Consider the following 20,089-nt stretch of genomic DNA (forward strand, 5'->3'; position numbering starts at 1 on the left):
GTCTCTCTAAGTACACGGGTATGCATGACTATATAGATCTCAGGGCAAACATGAGAAAACTCCATTCTTTAGGTAGCATTCATACCACAGCCAGTATGAGACACTTTTTAAATGTCTCGCCCAACAAATGATGCACGCTGGTAGCTGTTCTTCATCTCACATAAACCTGAATGGAGGGAAGGGAGAAAAACAGAGATTGTATCACAACGGTGGGTCTCAACAAAACGAAAGACAAATGTGTGGTGGAAAATTCCGCCCTTCAATAGAAGTCCTGGGGACTGGAGAGTTGTGAAAAGGCAGCTCTTACCCACCATTTCTGGGGTGAGCTCTGAAAAGAGCTTTACTTTAACTGAGGGGCACGGTCAGAGAAGCCACACTCACCTACAGCAGGTGGTGACAGGACCAAAACCGAACTCTGTATTTTTGAAGTGTTCTGCTTTCATTACAGCTACAGTCATTACTCTTCACACTGCCACCAGGACCAATACTTCTGACTACTCTCAACGCTTCTCACCTTCCTCAGCACTCAGAGCTGCATTCCTGATCAAATCCTACATTATGGAGCCTAGATCCCTCTATTGACTAACAGCTATTTCCAAGAACTCCACGTATACTCAATAGCCTCATGCCAAAATGGCCAACTTGTTCCAGACAGATAAGCAAGTCACGTGTATCAGGCAGCAGTAAAGGGCTTGGAAACTACTGTGTTTTTTTCTTTCGGCAGATGTTTGTGAAGAGAGCCATTGCATTCAGTGCCACGCAGCCCTCCTAGTTCCTATATTCAGTGCAGTATTAGAGCCTCAAGGTCTGTCCATGTGTCATATATAGCATACAGAAACTTTGCATTTGCATTCAAACCACCACTAAATTTAGCCTTGCTCACTGCAGGTTAAACCCTTCCTTTCTCAACAAAAGCCAGCAAACACGGGGAGCTCTTTACTTGCTAGACATGCAGCATTATGCCTTGCCTTAGCTAAGCCAAAACTTTCAAATTCTGTCTCCCAGATGATCAGCTAGGGGCAGATTATTGTAGGACTGAGTAAAGCATAGCTCCCCTTACCCATTTTTGGTGTACTGCAAGCTGCCTTCCATGCAAGTCAGGCTCTTCCCACTCCCAAGAGCAACACCGCTGGAACACATGTGCAATTGGTTTGCAGTGGGACTGGGGAAAAAAAAAGAGCTCTTCTTCCAACTAGGAACTGAATGGCAGGGTGGAAAGGAAACACGCACAGATTCTTCACTGCACCAGCTGCAGATGTGCAGGCTCTCAAAACAAATTTAGTAATGTAAATTCGACCTTTCAGATACACCACCCTCCTCCGAAGCCTTATAAAAATACCAGTGCAACATAGAGCCATTTTACAAAACAGTTGTCTTTATAGAAAGGTATTTAACTGGTAAATGTGCTGAGGTAAATAATTTAAATAGACCCAGAGGGCATTACCAGTGTTATGGAGAACTCTAGATGAAATTTGGCCAAAAACCTGGTTTATAAAAGCTAATATTTACCTACCAGTTATGATCCCTGGTAAGGTACTTATTGCTGTAATACTTCAAAATTATTCTTCAGATTATAAATCAAAAAATATATGAAGTTAGATCTGTATGAATGTTAGGTATTAACTGTCACAAATTTTAAAAGGCCTTGTACCAAGTTTTCTTAATTGTTTACTAACCAATTCGATTGTAGCAGGTAAATAAACTACAGCATACATTTTACCTGACACCATGCATCAAAATCACCATAAAAACTAAGTTTATCAAAGTCCAACTCCACAAGGAAAACATGAAAAAGTGCAAATTATGTACCCAGTATTTCTGTCACAGCTGTTTTTTCTTAATATGGCATGAAAAAGGTTTACAGCATATATTAAGAAAATTCTTACAAGTGTTCACCTCAATGCTTATATATACAACATTTTGCTCAAAGTGCTCACTATATTAAAAAAACTGATCGGATAAAAATATTTAAACAGTGCTTTCTGAACATTCAGGGAAATTCATATAATACATCAGTCCCACTGGTTTTCCTCTCCACGCAGTGCAATGAGATGCAGAAGTCACATCAACTTCATGAAAGTTTTGCTCGCCACAGTCTACAAAACCTCAGTTACAGTGGCATTCTTGGTGTCCCATTGGGAGTGGGTCTCTTGGTTTTTTGCACATGGCTTTGATGTTTTCGAGATCTTACTACTTTCATTCTCACTTCAAATACTTCTTGTATGGCTTTCCGAAAACAATGGAAATTGTAGTCTATTAATCCTACAGAGACAAAAATGTTTTCCATATTAATAAAGACATTTGCACAAATTTTACACAAATTAAGTAATGACAGATTTGTTTATATTCTACATTTACTGAAATACCACACTCCTCTTTCTCGAAGTCACAATCTGTGAATTTTCTAAGCAATTTTTTCTATGCTAAGCAAAAGTATATTTGATAAATACAAGCAATTCAGTGAGCATTACAGTTCCATGCTGTATCCTGTATTAAATACACATATTAGTCTTAAGAGAAGATACACAGAAGAAGTGCCTTGGCAGATTACAAAGCTTTAACTTAAGAGCATTGGAGAAGTGTTCAGCATGCTACAATAAAAATTATTTCCCAAATTACGGTGTCATTTTGTGACTTTGCATTACATAGGAATTGTGATAAAAATAAGTAGCACCTAGTAGTCAAAGAGTTTTCATTTTGATAATGCACAGGCTTTGAAATGGATACTCGATAGCCATATTCCCAAATAGCAGCCAGTTATACTTCATTTTACACTGTAATTGAAAAATAACATGATAGCTATGTTGTTATACATACATCCATAGTAGGCAGTTAATATTAACCGTGTGAGTGGGTTGAACATGATCCCACAGAAAAGCTGTAAAGCCATATTGGCAGTCACTCCGAAGACTTGCTGGGTGCTACAAAATGTCTAATACAGCAATATACTTTTAGAATTTTGGTACTGGGCTTAGGACCTCGTACAAGGTAATTGCTGTCTTAATTAAGCTTTCTTAAATCAAATACCATAGCGTTTTCCACCTAAATTTCCTTAACAGGAGATGATCCATATTTGAAATGGCTTAAATCCACTATGTCATGCTGATTTACTTTTTTTTTTTTTTTTTTTCCCCCCCAGGATTTGTTTTCCCTCTCCCTTAAGTTCAGACAAAATATTATGTGGAAGTTTCCAGACACCAAATTTAATCTGCATTACAATACTACAATTATACTGTTAAGGAGTACTGACTACTGCATGGAGAGTCCCAAACTATGTAAATAAAACAATCTGACAACTGTGGACAAAGCCTAATGAGCGTTTGCTCATCAAGGTGTATTTTCTGGAGCAGCCTTGTCAGTGTGTATGCTAAAGTAACATTTCTTAGTGCAGAGATGAGAGGAGTATTGCATTCACAAACACAGCAACTGGTGAATTAATCTCACAAGGAGGGGGAGGTCACAGGCCAAAATGATGGCTCATTCTTCCACTGTTCAGTTTCAGTCTCAGGACATGTGACAGAGGCCAGCAACTCAGTGACCACGACAGTCAGCAGAGTGATAATGAACTAAGCGCTCAGTATTGACCTTGCCCAGGGTCAGATCAATACAACCAAGAACCGTTACACACTTTTAACTGCAAAATATGAAATAGAAAAATATGAAACATGCTTCCCAAATATGCTGCTTTTTAAAAGCCTTCTTTCAAAGAAAAAGCAAGCACGTATTTCTGTCAGCCAGTTTCAGTAAAGTTCCCTTGGTTATGGCACTCAAGCTGTTCCAAATGCATATGCTGGTACCGATAGGTACAAAGCGACGTTAGCCAAGATAAATTGACACGTTCTCCTGTTGCAGATGGAAGCTTTATTGCACTGGATGTAAACTGTGTGCTTTCATACTAGAAAGCTGTCAAATACGTTTATGATTTCATCTTATCTTAATGCCAGCACAAATACCTCGTGCTTTCAAACACGTTATGTAAGCTCTATCAAGTTGTACTTACCTTCAATATTTGCTGTACAGCTAGAGACTTTATCAGCTAATGACAATCACACAGTTATGCATTAATTCATTAGTATAAAGTAAATGCAATGCAATATCAGAACAGGGAAAAATACCTTTTCTCTCAAAGCTTTCTTCTCTGACGAAGCAAACAAGAGCAAGGAATTTTGTCACCTCTTTTAAATAAAGGACAGTTGTATTGTTCAGTTTTATGATTGCCATTGATTCTTTGTCATAAGGAGTTCCACTGCCATCATCTTTAAGCCTAAAGGGCAATATTCAAACAAACAAACAAGGTAAAACACCAGGTGTATTAACAAATGTATTTCCATATTGGTTCTTTCACCCAATAATCTCAAATTTTAAGACTTTTTTTTTTTTTTTAATCTTTCACGGAAACTCTTTTCTAAGCCACCCACTATGTAAAAACTATGTAAACTACATAGACGCAGAGATTAAATAATTTATCCAAACACACAACAGATCTTAGATCTGGGGCTAGAAATCAGATTGCCAAGTATCTGAACTGGAGCCCTATTTTTTGCAAACCATTTACTACAAGGCTGTCTGCCTTCTTTTATTCAATGCACTGCATTACAACTTCATCTAAAACACGTGAACCACTAAATCTGTATTGATAATTCCAAATCCAACAACCTTGCTTAAGCAGTGGCAGCTGACTGATAATTTAAGCCATCATGAGACCTTCCTCATGAGACACATTGGCTTTTGCAGCATCATATCATGAAGAGATTTCTCTTTCACAGATGATGCCTCATGATGATCACTGTATTAGCTTTGGACCTTGTAATTTTACCTTCATTCCTGAATGCACACACAGATCTTGTTAAATGGGAAGTTATCATCAGTCTCCCAGAATAACTAGAGTTAATAATATATTAAAATAGCAAAATCCATAGATGCTCCAGGAATGAAAAACAAGAAATTAATTCTAGTGTCATATCTTCAGTCTATACCTAAAAAATGTGACAGATTTCTGGTGGCAAATGCTACACGATCACACAAAGTCAGTGGCAGAGAGACATTTTGGAATTACAGTGCCCCCCAGGTGATGTTGTGCAGATAATAATTAAATGCAGTCATCTGAACTACACAGCTGTATCTTTGTATAAAAATAAAAAAGCTACAGAGTCAGAATCCTTGACTGCACACCTCTCGAAAACACAAATTCTTGTACAGTTACTGAAGTGACCAAATCCAGTATCTGAAAGATACACAACTTTAAAAGTTTTACAGAGGTATTGAACAATTTGTTGTTCTTTTCAAGTTCTGATGTTTATTGTGCACCATACTTTCTCTAAGACTGCAACAAAAAACTGGTAGGAATCCCAGACTAACAAGGACTACCACGCTTTTATAAGCATACTGTGGATTAGCCCCCAAGTAATGCACTAATTCTTAGTGTGCCCCCGCCTGCCTCAGGAGCAGCTGACATTGCAGTGGAGCAAGCCATAAACACCAATAGAACTTGCAAGGAGCGGAGTAAGCTACTCCAGGAGTTCTCCAGTTGCTAAAGGATACAGAGGGGAAGCTGAAAAATACCAACATAACACAGGGAAGAGAGGGCAAACAATTGAAGGAAGAGTGAAGCAGCTCTCTGCAGTAGAGGCCACTAGCTATTAAAGTAAACAAAACTACTACAAAACTACTCACCACTCCTTCCTACAAAAAAAAAAAAAAATACATAGAAAGAGGAAGGTCCTCACATGAGACGCTGAACAGGGAACAGTTTGTTGCCGGCAGTTGATCTGCACCTCAGAGGCCTGCCATTTCCTCCTTCTCCCCTGCCCTGATAAATTACTCCTCCTCGTTATTGTTTACACCCACAGCATTCCAATTTTGAGATCAGATTCCATGAAAGACGTTAACAATTTACTTACCCATATATACACGAAATGTCAATCACAACATCTATCATATCACAGCAGAGCTCGTAAGTTTGCATATCCACTGGAGTGCTATCCGTTGCAATGTAGATCTTACTGACTACATCAAAGAGAAATGCTTTTTCGATCCCAGAATTCTATTAAAAGAAAAAAGAAAAAGAAAATGTAAGCCACATCTACAAATTACTACCAAGCTTTTTTTTTTGTTCCCCTGCTTGCCTACTATACAAAAAGTTAGGCTGAGTAAGCGGGAGTTAATTTGCAATCAAGCTCATTTTCAAAGAACTTTAGAGCACTGAAGTATTTGTAGCAAGCTGTAATGGCTGAAGATCTTTCAATGTCTCTGCCTCTGAGCCAAGTCAGACTCCCCAGCTTCCTCTCTGGAAAGCATCTGGATAAATTACATTTATTTTCAGTGAAAAATGCAAGACCAAGATTTTGGCTTCTTGTTTCTGATTGTGAGAATGGACATAAAAAGAAAACTGAACACATAAGCTGATGGAAACAATGAAAAGGAAAAGTTGAGGACAAAGGAGGCAGTAGGAGTCAGGAACTAATTCCTCAAAGAAAATGAGAAGCAGTCTCACCAGGGCCTGTAGCTGTTCTACTGCCTTGTTCCTTAGATCTTTTAGGATCATAGGAGAAAGACCACTGTTTCGATAGCACTCTTTCATTTTTCATGTGGAACTGGTGGTTAAAGTTATTTTTATGATGTCAAGGCTTGCTAGTACTACAACATCTACGCTCCTGTCATCCTGCCAAGTTGATCAAGACTCTCCATGCTGAAGCTGTATCGTATTTGCAGCTCTCAGAGGCTAGGCAGGAATGCTAGTTGTTTCAGCTCATACCCTTTGTGCAGATAAGGTAAACTATCGTAAACCTCTCTTTCCTGGAGGGAGAAAAAAAAGGAAAATGTGTACTGTTTAACTGAAAGCCGCAGCTTTGCTTGCTGATATCAAGGGTTTGCACCTGGGCAGCTGTCCCAGGATGAACACAAAGGACAATTTCCCAGTATTGCTAAAGCTCAAGCTGACAAACATGCTTCATAATCCAAATACACAGGAAAAGAATCCACTTTCTCCCATCAAACAATATTTTTTCCCCATATATGGGCTTCCTTTTCAGTATGGTTTGGGACTGCTGCCACAGCAGTTTTGTAACTGTCAAAAACACTCTGAAAAGCCATAACAAGTTTTATTAGTTACTGTTTCCTTTGTAGTTACAGAAATTTTCTTTTCCTTATTCTTTCTTTTCTAAGTGAGCCATTTAACACCTAATTAAGAGACTAAAAAGTAACCCTCACACTTTCCAGTTCCTCTGAAATAAGCAGAAAGATTCTGGCCCCTGGTATGCCATTGTACATTGATCAGCATTACTTTGGATATTTTCATTTTAAAGTTTAATTCTTCTACTGCTGGACACACAACTAAGGTTGGAAACACCCGTCAATAAATCAATAGCAGTAACAGATTACATTCTTGCAGTTCTTTATGGAACTTCATGTATGGCCCATTTCTGTAATTCATTAATAAAAAAATAACTTTTCAAGACAAAGTACACCCTCTGGATACCTTATGTCCAGGAGCTGAAGCACACAATGTACAAGGAGACTCTGAGAGAACAGGGTTTGTTCACCCTGAGGAAGAGAAGGCTCACTGCTGTCTACAAATACCTAATGGGAGGGTGTGTGGAAGGCAACACATCTCTTCTCCAAGCTACGGTGTCAAAGGACAAGAGGCAAAAGAGCTGAATTCGGACTTGATACAAGACAAAAAAAATGTTTTTTGGCATGAGTGATCATCAAGCACTAGAAGCATGACAACCTGAGAGGTTGTGGAGCTTCCATCCTTGGACATATGGAAGAAAAAAAAGCTGAACAGGACCTAGCTATATCCAACCTGCTCTAAGTACAATAGTATTGAAGTGACAATATTGTAGCATCTAAGAATGAGAGGTGGCATACCCATCTCAGAGCTCTAGCAGCTGCAGCCTGTGTGCACTTGCAGTGACAGTTTAAAAGGTTTGCATCTGGAGAAGTCTGCCATGCCAGCGGTTACACGTGCTGGTAGCTCGGCATCCTAACTTAAACCATCATTGTCTTTAGCTGAAACTAATACATTGTGGTGGGATTTGCTGGGAAAATGGCACGCATTTGCTTCTGTCAAACTCTGTATGGTGACAGAAACCTTTGTGAAAGGGTAGGACGGGCTGGCAGTATCAGTGACCACTGAACTGTACCCACATGACCTCACTGATTTCGTTTGTCAGGGTTTATATTATGCCTCTAACTACAAAAGCAAAGAATTTGTCAGAATGTTTATGAGGAAATTTCTCAAGGAAAAAAAAATACCAGTACAAACAGTGATTATGAAGTCATAAGAAGTCAGGAAACACTGAATAATAATAATAAAAAAAAAAAACAATAAAAAACACTATTCAAAGAGACATTATATTATTAACAATCAGTTAGGGAAAATGACAGTATGAAAGCAACTGTTAGGTTGGGTAAACAAGCCTATCCCTTTCCTTCTTTGGCCCTAATATGTAGTTTCGAAATGCACCTTAAGGATATCACTAGTCATTTGTAGAGAGAAATGAATTTTGGACAGTTAAACAGGTTTTGTGGGAAACAGAAGATTTCGTGTACTATAGCTTAATTTACAGATTATTAAATTGTTAAACAAAATTATACTGAACTTTATATTCACTGTGATAGCTTACTGTTTTTAACAGCACTTAAAAAGAAAAATCCACATTCCCATGTCACACAACCTGACGGCTTGCTAAGGCCATAGGAATAATAAATAAATAAATAAATAAACAGACTTTCCTCTCTAAGAAGCTGGTAGAATGTTAGCCAAGATTTACATGGGTTCTGAATGCCAAACCACCTATTGCTTCACATTTTACAGACAGTTAAGACAAAAAAACATGTAGCAGCAGTATTAGCATGCTGATGGATGCTCAAATATACAAGCTGTACGAGCTAACACACTGTGCCACTGTAAAAGTGGTGTAAAAACCTGAGGTGAACTCAGGGGTGATCGTAGATCTATTTCTGTAGTCACCAGCTTTTGTGTTGGAAGTGTTCGTGGCATAAATGAAAGCACATCCTCATGAATGTTGCTACAACTCGCACAGGAACACCAACACGCCCACACTGACACCCGACACACTGGCTTCCCGAGGCAAGGCATGACCAAAATCTGTGTCAGGATTCCTAACCTGACTTGTTGTCAGTAAGTTGCTAAAGTAAAGAGGCGCCCACTAATGCTACGCTGGAGGAAGATGTTTAGTCTTCCGAAACTTCTCATTAAATCGAGTCATTCCAAGTCTCCTGTCTACAGACACAAGATGCTCCTAAAAACAGAAGGCAAGCGCACTGAGGACACAGCGATGCGGCGATGTCTTGCTCTACGCCACTACCAAACTGGATTATGCTCTATTTGGAGCATACAAACACAGTCTGAGACTCCTGCCCTTACCGTGTAGGGGAAATATCTCTCTCAGAAGCACTTCTCTGAACTTCCCGTTCATTTGAAAGAGTGGCTCCTCCTTACCAATTACATCTGATATTTTACACGTTATGGGACCCTCCTCATGCATGCCCCAGACGCACAAGCAACTGCCATCATCCAGAAAACTGCTCCTGCCCAATTCATGTAGTGGTTTGGTACAAACTCTTCAGCTCCAAACGGCAAGGAGACCCCATAAAGAGATCAGGCTCCTGGCATGAGTGACCGGGGTGGCTCTGGCACCAGGACAATTACCATTCAGACAACCTCCTTGTTAATACTGTGCAGCATATTCAGAATAATATCAAATTGCTCCAGAGCTATAATCATCCTCCTTTCATTATTTTTCTATCCTAAGTGGCTGGATGATAACTGGCGTACAGTCCAGCCATTTTGGTGGAACCATATCTTTGCAATAAAACCTTCGTTATGAAATGTCATCATCAATTGCCTAATAGTAAGAAAATAAGCTTTGGAAAGACATTCCTAGCTCCCCCATTTCAGCAGCACATCCAACTCCCTCTCCCTCAATTTTCACACCCCACACTGAGAAACTGTGAAGTCTAATTTTATCTTGCAGGCTGTTGAATGCTATTAAGTAAGTTTCATTACTTCAGAATCACAAAAAGGCAAAACAAAACGCCTTGCTTGGACACTGAAGTTTGACAAATTAATGCCAGATGCAATGTGCAAAATCATAGTGCTGTGAGAAGAAAAGGTGCCATTTTTGGAGCTGGATCCATGACCACCAGAAGGAGTTCCCCTTTTTCACAAACTACTGACTGTGTTCGCCTTTCCTCATGGCCACATGTCCCCATCTCTTATCTTGTGCCCAAAGACGAGCGTGTTGGACTCTTCCATTAAAAGCTTTTGACTAAATTAAACCATCAGAAGAACCGGACAGCCTTCTGCTGCGTGAGCATGTGTCAGAGTGACTCCAGAAGGGAACAGGCATGTGTCACAACCAGCACAAAGAAGTAAAGGGAGCACACGGCCAGGAACAGTGGAACAAGCAATTACCTCCACAGTGGTAACAAGCCATTACACAAAGCTCCCTAACTGAGCTCAGGAGTAACTGTGGAAGCTGTGAAAGCTGTCATGGCCTCTACCTCTAAAAACATTAGGATGAGAAGATTTTCTTGAGAGGTAAACTTCAAAGTAGAATTAATTCTAGGAAGTACCATAGCCAGCTCTACATAAGAGGTCAGACTAGATGATGCTCCTTTAAGAATTTATCTGCACAAATTCCAAGTAGCACTTAAGCAATGCATGCAGCACAGACCTTTGCAACATTCACCTGGATACATGAGCAGAAAAGTGATGGCTGCTAACCCACTGTCGTTTTCCCTCAGGAAATACTAAGTCTCAGCAGCACTGTTAGACAAATAGGGAGGTGAGGCCTAGCTGCAGGTGGGCGCCTTCCATCTAAGCTTTGATCATTTCTCTGAAAGCTCACAGTGTTCACAATCTCTCAGCAGGCAGTGAACAGAACAGCTGAACATGCAATGTTGGACATAGCTAGGTCTACAGACAAAGTATGTAACAAGTACTTACTGAAATAAAGATGTTAAGCAGATTTTCCAGTGTTGGGAGCTGTGGAATCAGTTTCTGTACCACTTTGCTAAATGCTTCAAATATAGAATGATCATATATGCTTGTCAGATAAAAGCTGGAAAAAAACGTCACCACATTTTCCTTTTAGCCACATACTGTGAACACGATGTACCTTTCATACTACGAGTGAAATGAAATATTGTCAAACAGCAAGTGCCTGCAATTACACAATTACCCCTTGTGATAAAGTCACATGTTATGATTGAAGCACAGGACTTCATACAGAAACTAAATTCTCAGGATTACGCTTGGCATGGGTCTACGCATCTCTACACGACAAAAAAAAATAGACACTGCAAATTAGCACCTGATGGAGAACTTCATGATGCAACTCCCACCTTGGTAACCTTAGGAAAATATTTTTCAAATTGCAGGAGAGGAACATTACTGAATAAGTCTGTTGTGACTCACTTTTTGAAAGCTGTGGTCCAATTTAACAATGCAACAACACCATTTTTTATGAGCGCATGAGGTGGCATGTCAGCAAAACAGGTCTCTCTGCTTACATGAGTATTTTTACTTGGCTTTAAGGGCTAAGGATGACATGAAAACTTCATGTTGCCTAGTATCCCGGTCTGCATCAGTCCCTTGTTTTTAACTACTTGCTCCAATAATCTGCTTTAACACCAGACACAAGGAAAAGAGAGAACACCTGTTTTCCCAAGTGGCTCTGAGAAGGCCAAAGCAGTGAGGACTAGTGGTTGGGAGGGGGCTGCGAGGCAGAGGAGGGGTTTTGAAGGAGACAAAAGTGATGTAGAAAGCATCTACACTACCAGCTGGTTCCACTGCCCATGGTTCTTACTTCAAGACGGCAGCTGCAGCAAAAATACTGGTAGGACTTCGGCATATTTGTTGTGCTTTTAGGCACTTCCCCTCCTTATCTTGCCTTCCAAGGAAACACTCAGAAATAAAATACTTTGTTTGGCTCAGCTCAAATACAGTATCTGTGACTAATTTTTTCCTCCGTATGTCAAAATCTCGTTTTCTACTACTTCAAGAGAATGCAAAATAGTAACTTGTTAAATAAACTGCTTTTCTTCAACTTAAGGCTCTTTGTACAGCAGCTTTTCTCACCTGAGGTGGATTTTCTCCAATCCAGCATCTGCAAGGTCATCATTTGCCCTCTGGTGAATATCTCTTTGCGTTTCAATCTTGTGATCATCAGATAAACCATCCACTTTATGGATAAAGATTTCAAAGTTGATGTCTGGATTCACTTTATAGGCTCTGGTCACAGTAAGATGCAGCCGAGCTAATGCTTCCATGTAATCATCCTAATGAAGGAAAAATAGAAAACCTAGGAAAGTTCTTTAAAATAACTGAAATTTTACAATAATTACTTTTAGAAAATGCTACAGCTCAACAACGAATATCTTATTTCTTATGATAGACAGCAGCCTATATCTAGCAACTGCACCAATTTCTCCCTGTCAGCATTTGGGAGTCTGAACAAGAACCTTCAAATGCTAAAGCAACCTAGTTAACTGTTTCAAACATCTTGCAAAGAGAGACAGACTTAAAAATAACCTAGCAGCTTTTCAAGTTTTAACGATTTTTTTTTTAATGTGTGTTTGTAACCGTAAGTTATTTATTTTCTTTGAAAAAATCTACACGTTCCAATCTATCTGCCTGTTGCTGAAGGAAGAAAAGACAAAAGTAGTTTAAATGCACCCCCCTCCCCTTTTTCTTCTTACCTGAGAGTCAATAACAAATATCAGTGCTCCAGTGCCTCTGAAAATCATCTCATAGTCAAACGTAGGGTCAAAGAAGTCAATTTGCCCAGGAAAATCCCATATCTGAAAGTTGACGAAGGAGCTGTTGGACACGTCCTCTCTGCAGATCTTGTTTGTGCTCTCCAGGAAGAGGGTCTCATTCGGTGACATTTTGTGAAAGACAACTTTCTGAATGGAAGACTTCCCACTTCTTCTCAAGCCCATGAGCAGGATCCTTGGCTTAACTTCGGTACTGAAGGGATCGTTGAAATCCAAAACTGAATAAAATCATGCAAGAAGAGTAATATATTATAACAACATAATTAGTGACTGACAGACAATATATATTCGACATTTTTTTGACCATTTTTATTGGATTTATGCAAATATTGCTGATTTTTAAACTTAGGGAGTGGTCCTGCAGATGTTTTAACTTGGATTCTTTGCCCCTCAGTACACACCATCATAAAACCTACTTCTCACCTGTAACAGAGACTGCAGAAAGTATGATAGCTCAGTTTCTATTGAAAAAAGAATATCCTCTCTAGCTATCCTTGTCAACTGACAGCTAGGTCATGAAAGCAAGAAGCGTGTTTGTGTTAGTTATGTTTGTGTGACTTCAAAAAGCTACATGAAGGTTTCCTTCCTTTAAAAAAAAAGGAAATCACACATCCCAGGAGCTATTGGAAGAAGACAACTCAGCAGGCAGACATTTCCTCTATGGGAACTCAAAATAGCACTGAGCTCATTTGTAAGGTAAAGATTTCTCCCACAGTTGAATAATTTGTGTTACTTATCAGATAACAGCATCTTACAGACTGTAAGTTTACAGCATATCCCTTGCCTGTGTGTAAAACAAATGCTTGGGAACGAAGTGGTTCAGCTGTGTTACCTGCCCTAATTTGAAACTGGTGTGACTGAAGCAGAACATTTCTGAGTGCTGGGACAGGCTGAACACAGTAGCTGTTGGGCAGGCCTTCTCCCACCTACCGCATAACAGACTATTCAACGTAACTCAGGGCACTGCGTAATTGTATTTCTTGCTCTTCTTCTGCTAAGGTGAATTTTGAATTGCAAGAAAAGAGAAACACATTTGTTCAAACAAACATCCTTCCTACATATGCCCTGCATACTTCCAAGGGATCATTTTTACTCCAAGAGTACCAAAATCCAGAAGCAGCAGCACAGAAGCAGCAGTGTGAGGCTGCCCATTTATCACATAGCCCTGCGGACTGAAGAACGCAGAAAGCTTGGAAGGGTCCTTTGCCCAGGAGAACAGTTTACGCCCACACGCAGCTACCAAATCTGTTCTCACGTGAAAGCCAAGCAGGATGTGCCCACCAGGAATGTCCGGAATCTTGTTTGTGTCCCTTTGTGCCTCCTGAGCGTTTGTTATCCAGGAACTGGGGTTCACAACCGACTGGCGGTGTGTGCACAACATCCATCCCCCTGGCACCACCTGCTGGCTCACGAGCAGCCACGCCACTCAGCGTGAGCCCAGGGCACCCCAGTGACGGAAAGCACAGGCAATTAGGACAGAACTAATTATCTGTAAGATCCTCTGCGTTTTAAATACATTTGCAAGGCCTTGCCAGGTCTTATCACTTACTGTGCTCTTGTCAATTGCCACCTACAGATGCAGCAGTGCACAGATGAAAGCCTTCAAGCAAAACAGCAGCAGGGTGTTGGTAACGCAGCAAGGGACAGGTCCTGCTGATCCACAGGCAGCGGCATTTGGGAAGTAATAAACCCCAGACAGCACACTGCAATATCATCACCACCAATATCATCTTTCTGGGACTGCAAGAAGCATGTGCCTACAATAATTCACGCTTGCAGAGGAATAATAACAGGGATAAAAATAGGACAATCTGACAGTGTTTTATGTTCCGCGGGGCACAGGCTTGTCAAGGAAGCAAACCAGTCACGGGATTTAACAGTTTCTTTCACCCCACTCTCTTCTTCACCCCACAAATTCTCTACAGCTGCCAAAACTATAGCCAATATTTCATTAACGTTCATATATCCATACATCCTGCAATTTGCACCTTGACTGTCAGGAGGGAAAATATTTATTCAAGCTTTACAAGACCTGGTTTGAAGAAAATTCTTTATAAAGGCCATTTATATTTCTTTTATAAAGAAATAATTCTTTATATAAGAAAAACAGCCTTTGGGTCAATGCTTTATTGCACGTTTCAGAGAATGAAGAAACTCCAATTAGCTCTGTCCACACCAGAACTTACGAAGCCCAGTTTGCCATGGATTTGTACTCTGTTTCCCTTCCCTCTCGCCACCACACCACCAACTTCCCCTGCACGTCTTATGACACATCCTCCGAGTAACAGATACGGCGTGCTGTGGCCGACCTGCAGCTAGACACGCGCTGACTGGCTCGGCACAACGCGCGTGTGCTCCGCTCAGCCAAGTGCTGCCGCAGCAAACGTGTGCATCTGCTTGCCTGTCTCTCTGAGGACGCTTTCACTGGGGTCTCTCCTCTCTTCTGAGAGCTAGTTTTCACCACACTTGCATGAACTTTACCGTCTTTGAGGCTTCTTGCCTTCAAATTCTGGTGAAGGTGGTCAGCAGTTCCCAAAGTGCTGACAGGTCATGAGACAAGTAGAAGAGAAGCCAGCTATAAATCATTCCCTTTCCTTTAAGGGATAAGCTAAAAACTCAAGTGTATCTAAAAAAAAAATATTTTAAATAACTTGGGGCTTTATATTGTTGCTGTATTACATTTTTCCAGGCAGATACATTTTTATCGATCATAATCCTTACTAGAAAGGAATTGCTTTATCCCAAAACCATTGTAAAGAAGCAGAGCTGCAAGTGCAAACAGTTACTAGCAAGCAGAATGCCATCTCCTCTGCTAGTAAGCCTGTTACTTAGCCTTTGTAATTCTGCCAGCTGAAGACAGAGAAATGTAAATTAATATTATCCAAACCTGACTAGATAGCAGTGCTGCTGTAGCACTTTCCTTGGAGAGAGAGTTAAGAGATTACCTTATATGTAAAGGAATTGGATGATGCACTGCCTGCCCACATTCCTTTCCCGAGTGCATGACAACTCCTTCTTTAATTTGCCATAGAAATGCCAGTAGATGTAGCCTTGCAACTCCCCAGACTAGGTTACTGAGTGAGATTATAATGGGTGTAAGAGAAACACTGAACTGTGCTCTATCCCATAATGGGTAAGATAATTTTTCATCTCATTAGATGAAACACATTTCCTGCTTCATTCACTTTTGCATAGAATAAAAATGTCATAAAATGGCAGTTGCTAACACTTACCAGCAGCCCTTCACATTTCAACTTTTCTAAGCAGCCATTAAGAACAGAAGTCTTGCTGCTGGTTCTAACTCTTCAGTTCTAACTGCTGGTTAGAGGCCAGAGCCTTTGAAGTATTCACAAATTAATTTTAACAAACCCCAAAGCACTTTCCCAACACAAAAGGACTGCAGTTACAGAAATCTGGTCAGGAATTGGGTGATGTCCTTGCTTACGGAGCGTAATTAGTGTGTATTGCAACACGCAGAAGAGCGAGCCCAGCTCTGAAGAGTCGAGAGCTGCACGTAGCAGTCCCGACCTGTTTCACCACGACACACACAGTATCAATAATCCAACATCTCCTTCACATTATTCAAGATGTTCACTGATTTTTTGGAAACCTGTCCCAAACTTCATATCAATTTCAGTTACGTTTCAGAAGCCTGTGACTATCAGTGCTTCACAGCTGTATGTGAAGGGGATGCTGTGGTGGCAGGTGTACTCTGAGATCTCACCAGTATCAAGGCTCCAGTTCTCAGCTCACCTGCTCAAGCTATGCCAGACCAAAAGAAAAGTTTTTGCTCATTTTATCATGTACAAGATAACAAGCCTGAGTCTGGTTTCAACTCTTAGAGCTAATAATGATTTATGGTAGTTTGTTTTTTTTGACCACTCATGCAATTCAATTATGTTATTCTGAAGTTTTCACCCTTTCTGCACAGAGGAGAACGACCAGTCCCATACTTCCCATTCCTGTGCCTACAAGGCCCATTCATCTCATGGCATTTCCAGTGCTACTGTCTGCAGCTGGGATGCTTGCAGCACCTTAGCATGCTGTCAAAACTTACAAAACACAGACACTCATACACTGGACATCTTCAGCATTAAAGATGGCCTGAGCCTAAGGAGTTAACAGAAGAAGCTTATATGCAATCACCCATGCTGTACAGCTCCTGTGGGTTTATGAACATTGCCGAAATGCCTGGTGGAAGGAAATTCTTGTGGCCAAAGAAAAACTCAGAACCAGAAGACCTGGCTCTCCCCTGCCACAAGCGTGGCACTCAGCAAGGGTCTGACTTGCGGAGTGTCTGAGGAAGTAACCTTTGAGGTTTCCTTGCTTGCAAATACGTTTTAGTGGAGCATATCAAAAAGATGACTGGGCTTTACGTGAACCAAGCCTTTAAGGTCTTTGAATACAACCCCATGTGTAAAGTCAAAAGATGAAGCAGTCATTTCAGCTCAGGTCAGAGACAAGAAAGCAGCACAAGGTGAGAGATGGCCAACATGAAGCTCTGAATTTTCCAGCGTGCCCACAAGCACAGATTACATTTTTACTTTCAGGTCTGGCTTCCCCCTTCACTTTCAACAGCCACGCATGGAGGCTGTCCTCCTCGCACTGCCCTTTCCATTATTCCTCTGAAATGGAAGAGAAATGCTGAACTGCGAGGCTGTGACGCTGGATTTGGGACTGCTCACCGTACAGACCTGGGAAGGGCTAGGGCAGAAACTTGGAAAAGGAAAGCCCCCAGAGCCCTGCAGCCCAGTTAGGTACAAAAAAATAAAATAAAAATTAAACGATCCAAATCTCACGCTGCTTTTTTTACCCCTATTTCCCCAGATCCGGAGCTAACAGAAGGCCGGGGCATCCGGAGGGTTAAAATAAGCCTCGCCTTAATCCTAGCCGAGAAAGCTCCCTGCACGGGCTGCCTGCTGCCAGCCGGGACGCACAGGGCTGCTCCTATGAGGCACGCGATTCACAGCGTCACGGTGCCGATTTTTTCAGCATTTTTTTTTTTTTTTTTTTTTTCTGTTAGCGGGGAGCTGCCCCGGGACGGGGCCTGGCAGGGCAGTGCCGGCCCCGCCGAGTGACAGCCGCAGCTGCGGGCCCGTCCCCGGCAGGCCGCGGCCCCGCGCACTCGCTCCCTCCCTCCCTCACTCACACGCCTCATCGCCGCCGCTCCCCGCGTCCCCGTCCGAGAACGAGCCGGCCCCGTCGGCGTAGCCGCCCAAGCCCGCGATCTCCTCCTCCTCCTCCTCCTCTTCTTCCTCCTCCTCCTCCTCCTCCTCGTCCCCTTCTTCCTCCTCCTCCTCCTCCGGCAGCTTCCTCGGCGCCTGGCTCATGCCGGCCGCGCTCCCGCCGCTCCCCCTCTGCCTGCGGGGGGGACCCGGGTGCGGCGCGGCCGCCGCTCCCCTCACGGCCCCTGGCGGCCCCTCACGGCCCCGCCGCTGGGCGGAGCGCGCCGCGGCCCGGCCCGGCCTCAGCGCGCGGGCACGCACGCGCGGCCCCGCCGCCGAGTGGTGGAGGGCGCCCCAATTCTCCTCCCAATCCTCCCCCCCCCACCAAGGCAGTCCTGGGAGGCAGAAACGCGGCCATTAGGGGCGGAGGAGACCTCCGAGATCCCCCTGGTCCAACCACCTCCTACCGGCACCGTCACACACTGAGCGTGTCCCCAAGCACCACGTCCAGCCTCTCCTTCAACACCCCCAGGGGTGGAGGCGCCGCCACCTCCCTGGGAGACCCGTCCCAGTGCCTGACTGCTCTTCCTGGGGAGAAATGTCTCCTCATTGCCATCCTAAACCTCCCCTGGCTGTTCCCTCTGGTCCTATCACTCGTTATCTGTGAGCAGAGGCTGACCCCCAGCTCCCCACACCTCCGTTTCAAGTACCTATAGAGATCCATGAGGTCTCCCCTGAGCCTCCTCTTCCCCAGACCAAACACCCCCAGCTCCCTCAGCCGCTCCTCACAGGACTTGTGCTCCAGACCCCTCACCAGCTTCACAGCCCTTCTCCAGACATGTTCCAGCACCTCGATGCCCTTCTTGTACTGAGGGGCCCAAAGCTGAACCCAGCACTCGAGGTGCAGCCTCACCACAGCCGAGTACAGGGGGACGATCACCCCCCTGCTCCTGCTGGCTGCACCATTCCTGACACAAGCCAGGATGCTGTTGGCCTTCTTGGCCACCTGGCCACACTGCCGGCTCACGGTCAGGCATGTTATGCGGGACGACTCAGAGAAGCTGTAGTAGTAAAAACTCCATGGGAGGATGGGATTTTTCAGCGCCCAGGAGGCTGAGCTGCAGCCAGCTGCCTGCCATGGCTCCCTCAGACCAGCACTACAGGCAGATCACAGCCGCCGCCCTCAGTGAGGCTCCTGCTTCGGGAGCTCCTGGTGCTGCTCCTGATGTCTTGCTCCACCTGGGGCACTGGAGCCATCACCCCATGGTGACAGGACTGGAGAAGGCAGCACGGGGAGCTGAGCTCGCCATGCTCCAGCTCCATGTTTTTCTGTTTCTATCCCCTTCGTGCCGCTGTTATCAGGAGGCTTTCCAGGCCACCCTAATCCACTTGAGATAATGGAGGAGCATTTTTTTCCATAGGGGAAGGAGGGGAGAAATCTCTTTTTATGCCATGCCATGACAAATTACCCATATGCAAATGTGTTGAAATGCCTTTCTTTCTCCTCAGCTCATCCACCAGCTTGGAAGTTTTGCCTGAACAGATTTACAGTGTCCCAAAAGGCTACATGAAGTGTTTCAAAGCTAAGTCTGCTATCAGGAATTGGGACCAAGAGCTTTTACCAGTGAAGTTTCTAGCATTCTGTCGTGGGACGGCCCAGGGGGACATGAGTCTGTTGAAAACTCCAGACTGAAAGTGGAGACAAGTTTCCAGGTCTGTCATAAAGGGCCGTCTGTCTCACTCCGGTACTGGCTGATCGCATCTGCACCGAAAGGGCTGTTAGGTTTCAAGGCTGGCGAGGGGAAGTGAGCCTTGCCCACAAACCTGACTGACGGTATTAGGTTTCTTTTGTACAAAGAGCTATGAAACATCACCAGTCGCTGAGAATAATTTGGAGATATTAAAATGCTAAATTAGGGTGTAGAAGCTCAGGAATGACAGGGCTGATTACAATGCAGTTCTTCCCACAAATCTAATGCCAGCGACTGCCTGCTTGGCTACGGCTGCAGGTTCAGAGCCACTCAAACTCCAGGCTCAACTCCAGATAGGTTTTTTGAGTAGGGCTGAAGCATTTCTGCCAACCCCTCGGCAATGTAATCTGACCTGGGCTCTGCATC

The 20,089-nt window shown here is 43.0% G+C and overlaps 1 protein-coding gene across 1 annotated transcript; it reads right to left on the reverse strand.

The window, feature by feature from the left end:
* Positions 1–1,651: 1,651 nt before the first annotated feature.
* Positions 1,652–19,009, reverse strand: RRAGD (Ras related GTP binding D). Its single transcript, XM_032183903.1, has 8 exons — positions 19,000–19,009; positions 17,957–18,367; positions 12,730–13,025; positions 12,110–12,309; positions 10,976–11,090; positions 5,901–6,043; positions 4,116–4,264; positions 1,652–2,262 (listed from the first exon to the last, which is right to left on the reverse strand). Exons 1-8 carry the CDS (start codon positions 19,007–19,009, stop codon positions 2,111–2,113), a joined length of 1,476 nt encoding a protein of 491 aa, XP_032039794.1. The 3' UTR covers positions 1,652–2,110.
* Positions 19,010–20,089: the final 1,080 nt, after the last annotated feature.

This window comes from Aythya fuligula, chromosome 3 (assembly GCF_009819795.1).
Source record: "Aythya fuligula isolate bAytFul2 chromosome 3, bAytFul2.pri, whole genome shotgun sequence".
Classification (NCBI taxonomy): domain Eukaryota; kingdom Metazoa; phylum Chordata; class Aves; order Anseriformes; family Anatidae; genus Aythya; species Aythya fuligula.

Bases quoted from the DNA above. Each gene is read 5' to 3' on its own strand.
- RRAGD (XM_032183903.1), bottom strand. The intron at 13,026-17,956 runs GTGAGTGAGGGA...GATTTTATTCAG, and splicing joins GAGCGGCGGCGATGAGGCGT to TTTTGGATTTCAACGATCCC. The intron at 12,310-12,729 runs GTAAGAAGAAAA...TTCCTTCATTAG, and splicing joins TATTTGTTATTGACTCTCAG to GATGATTACATGGAAGCATT.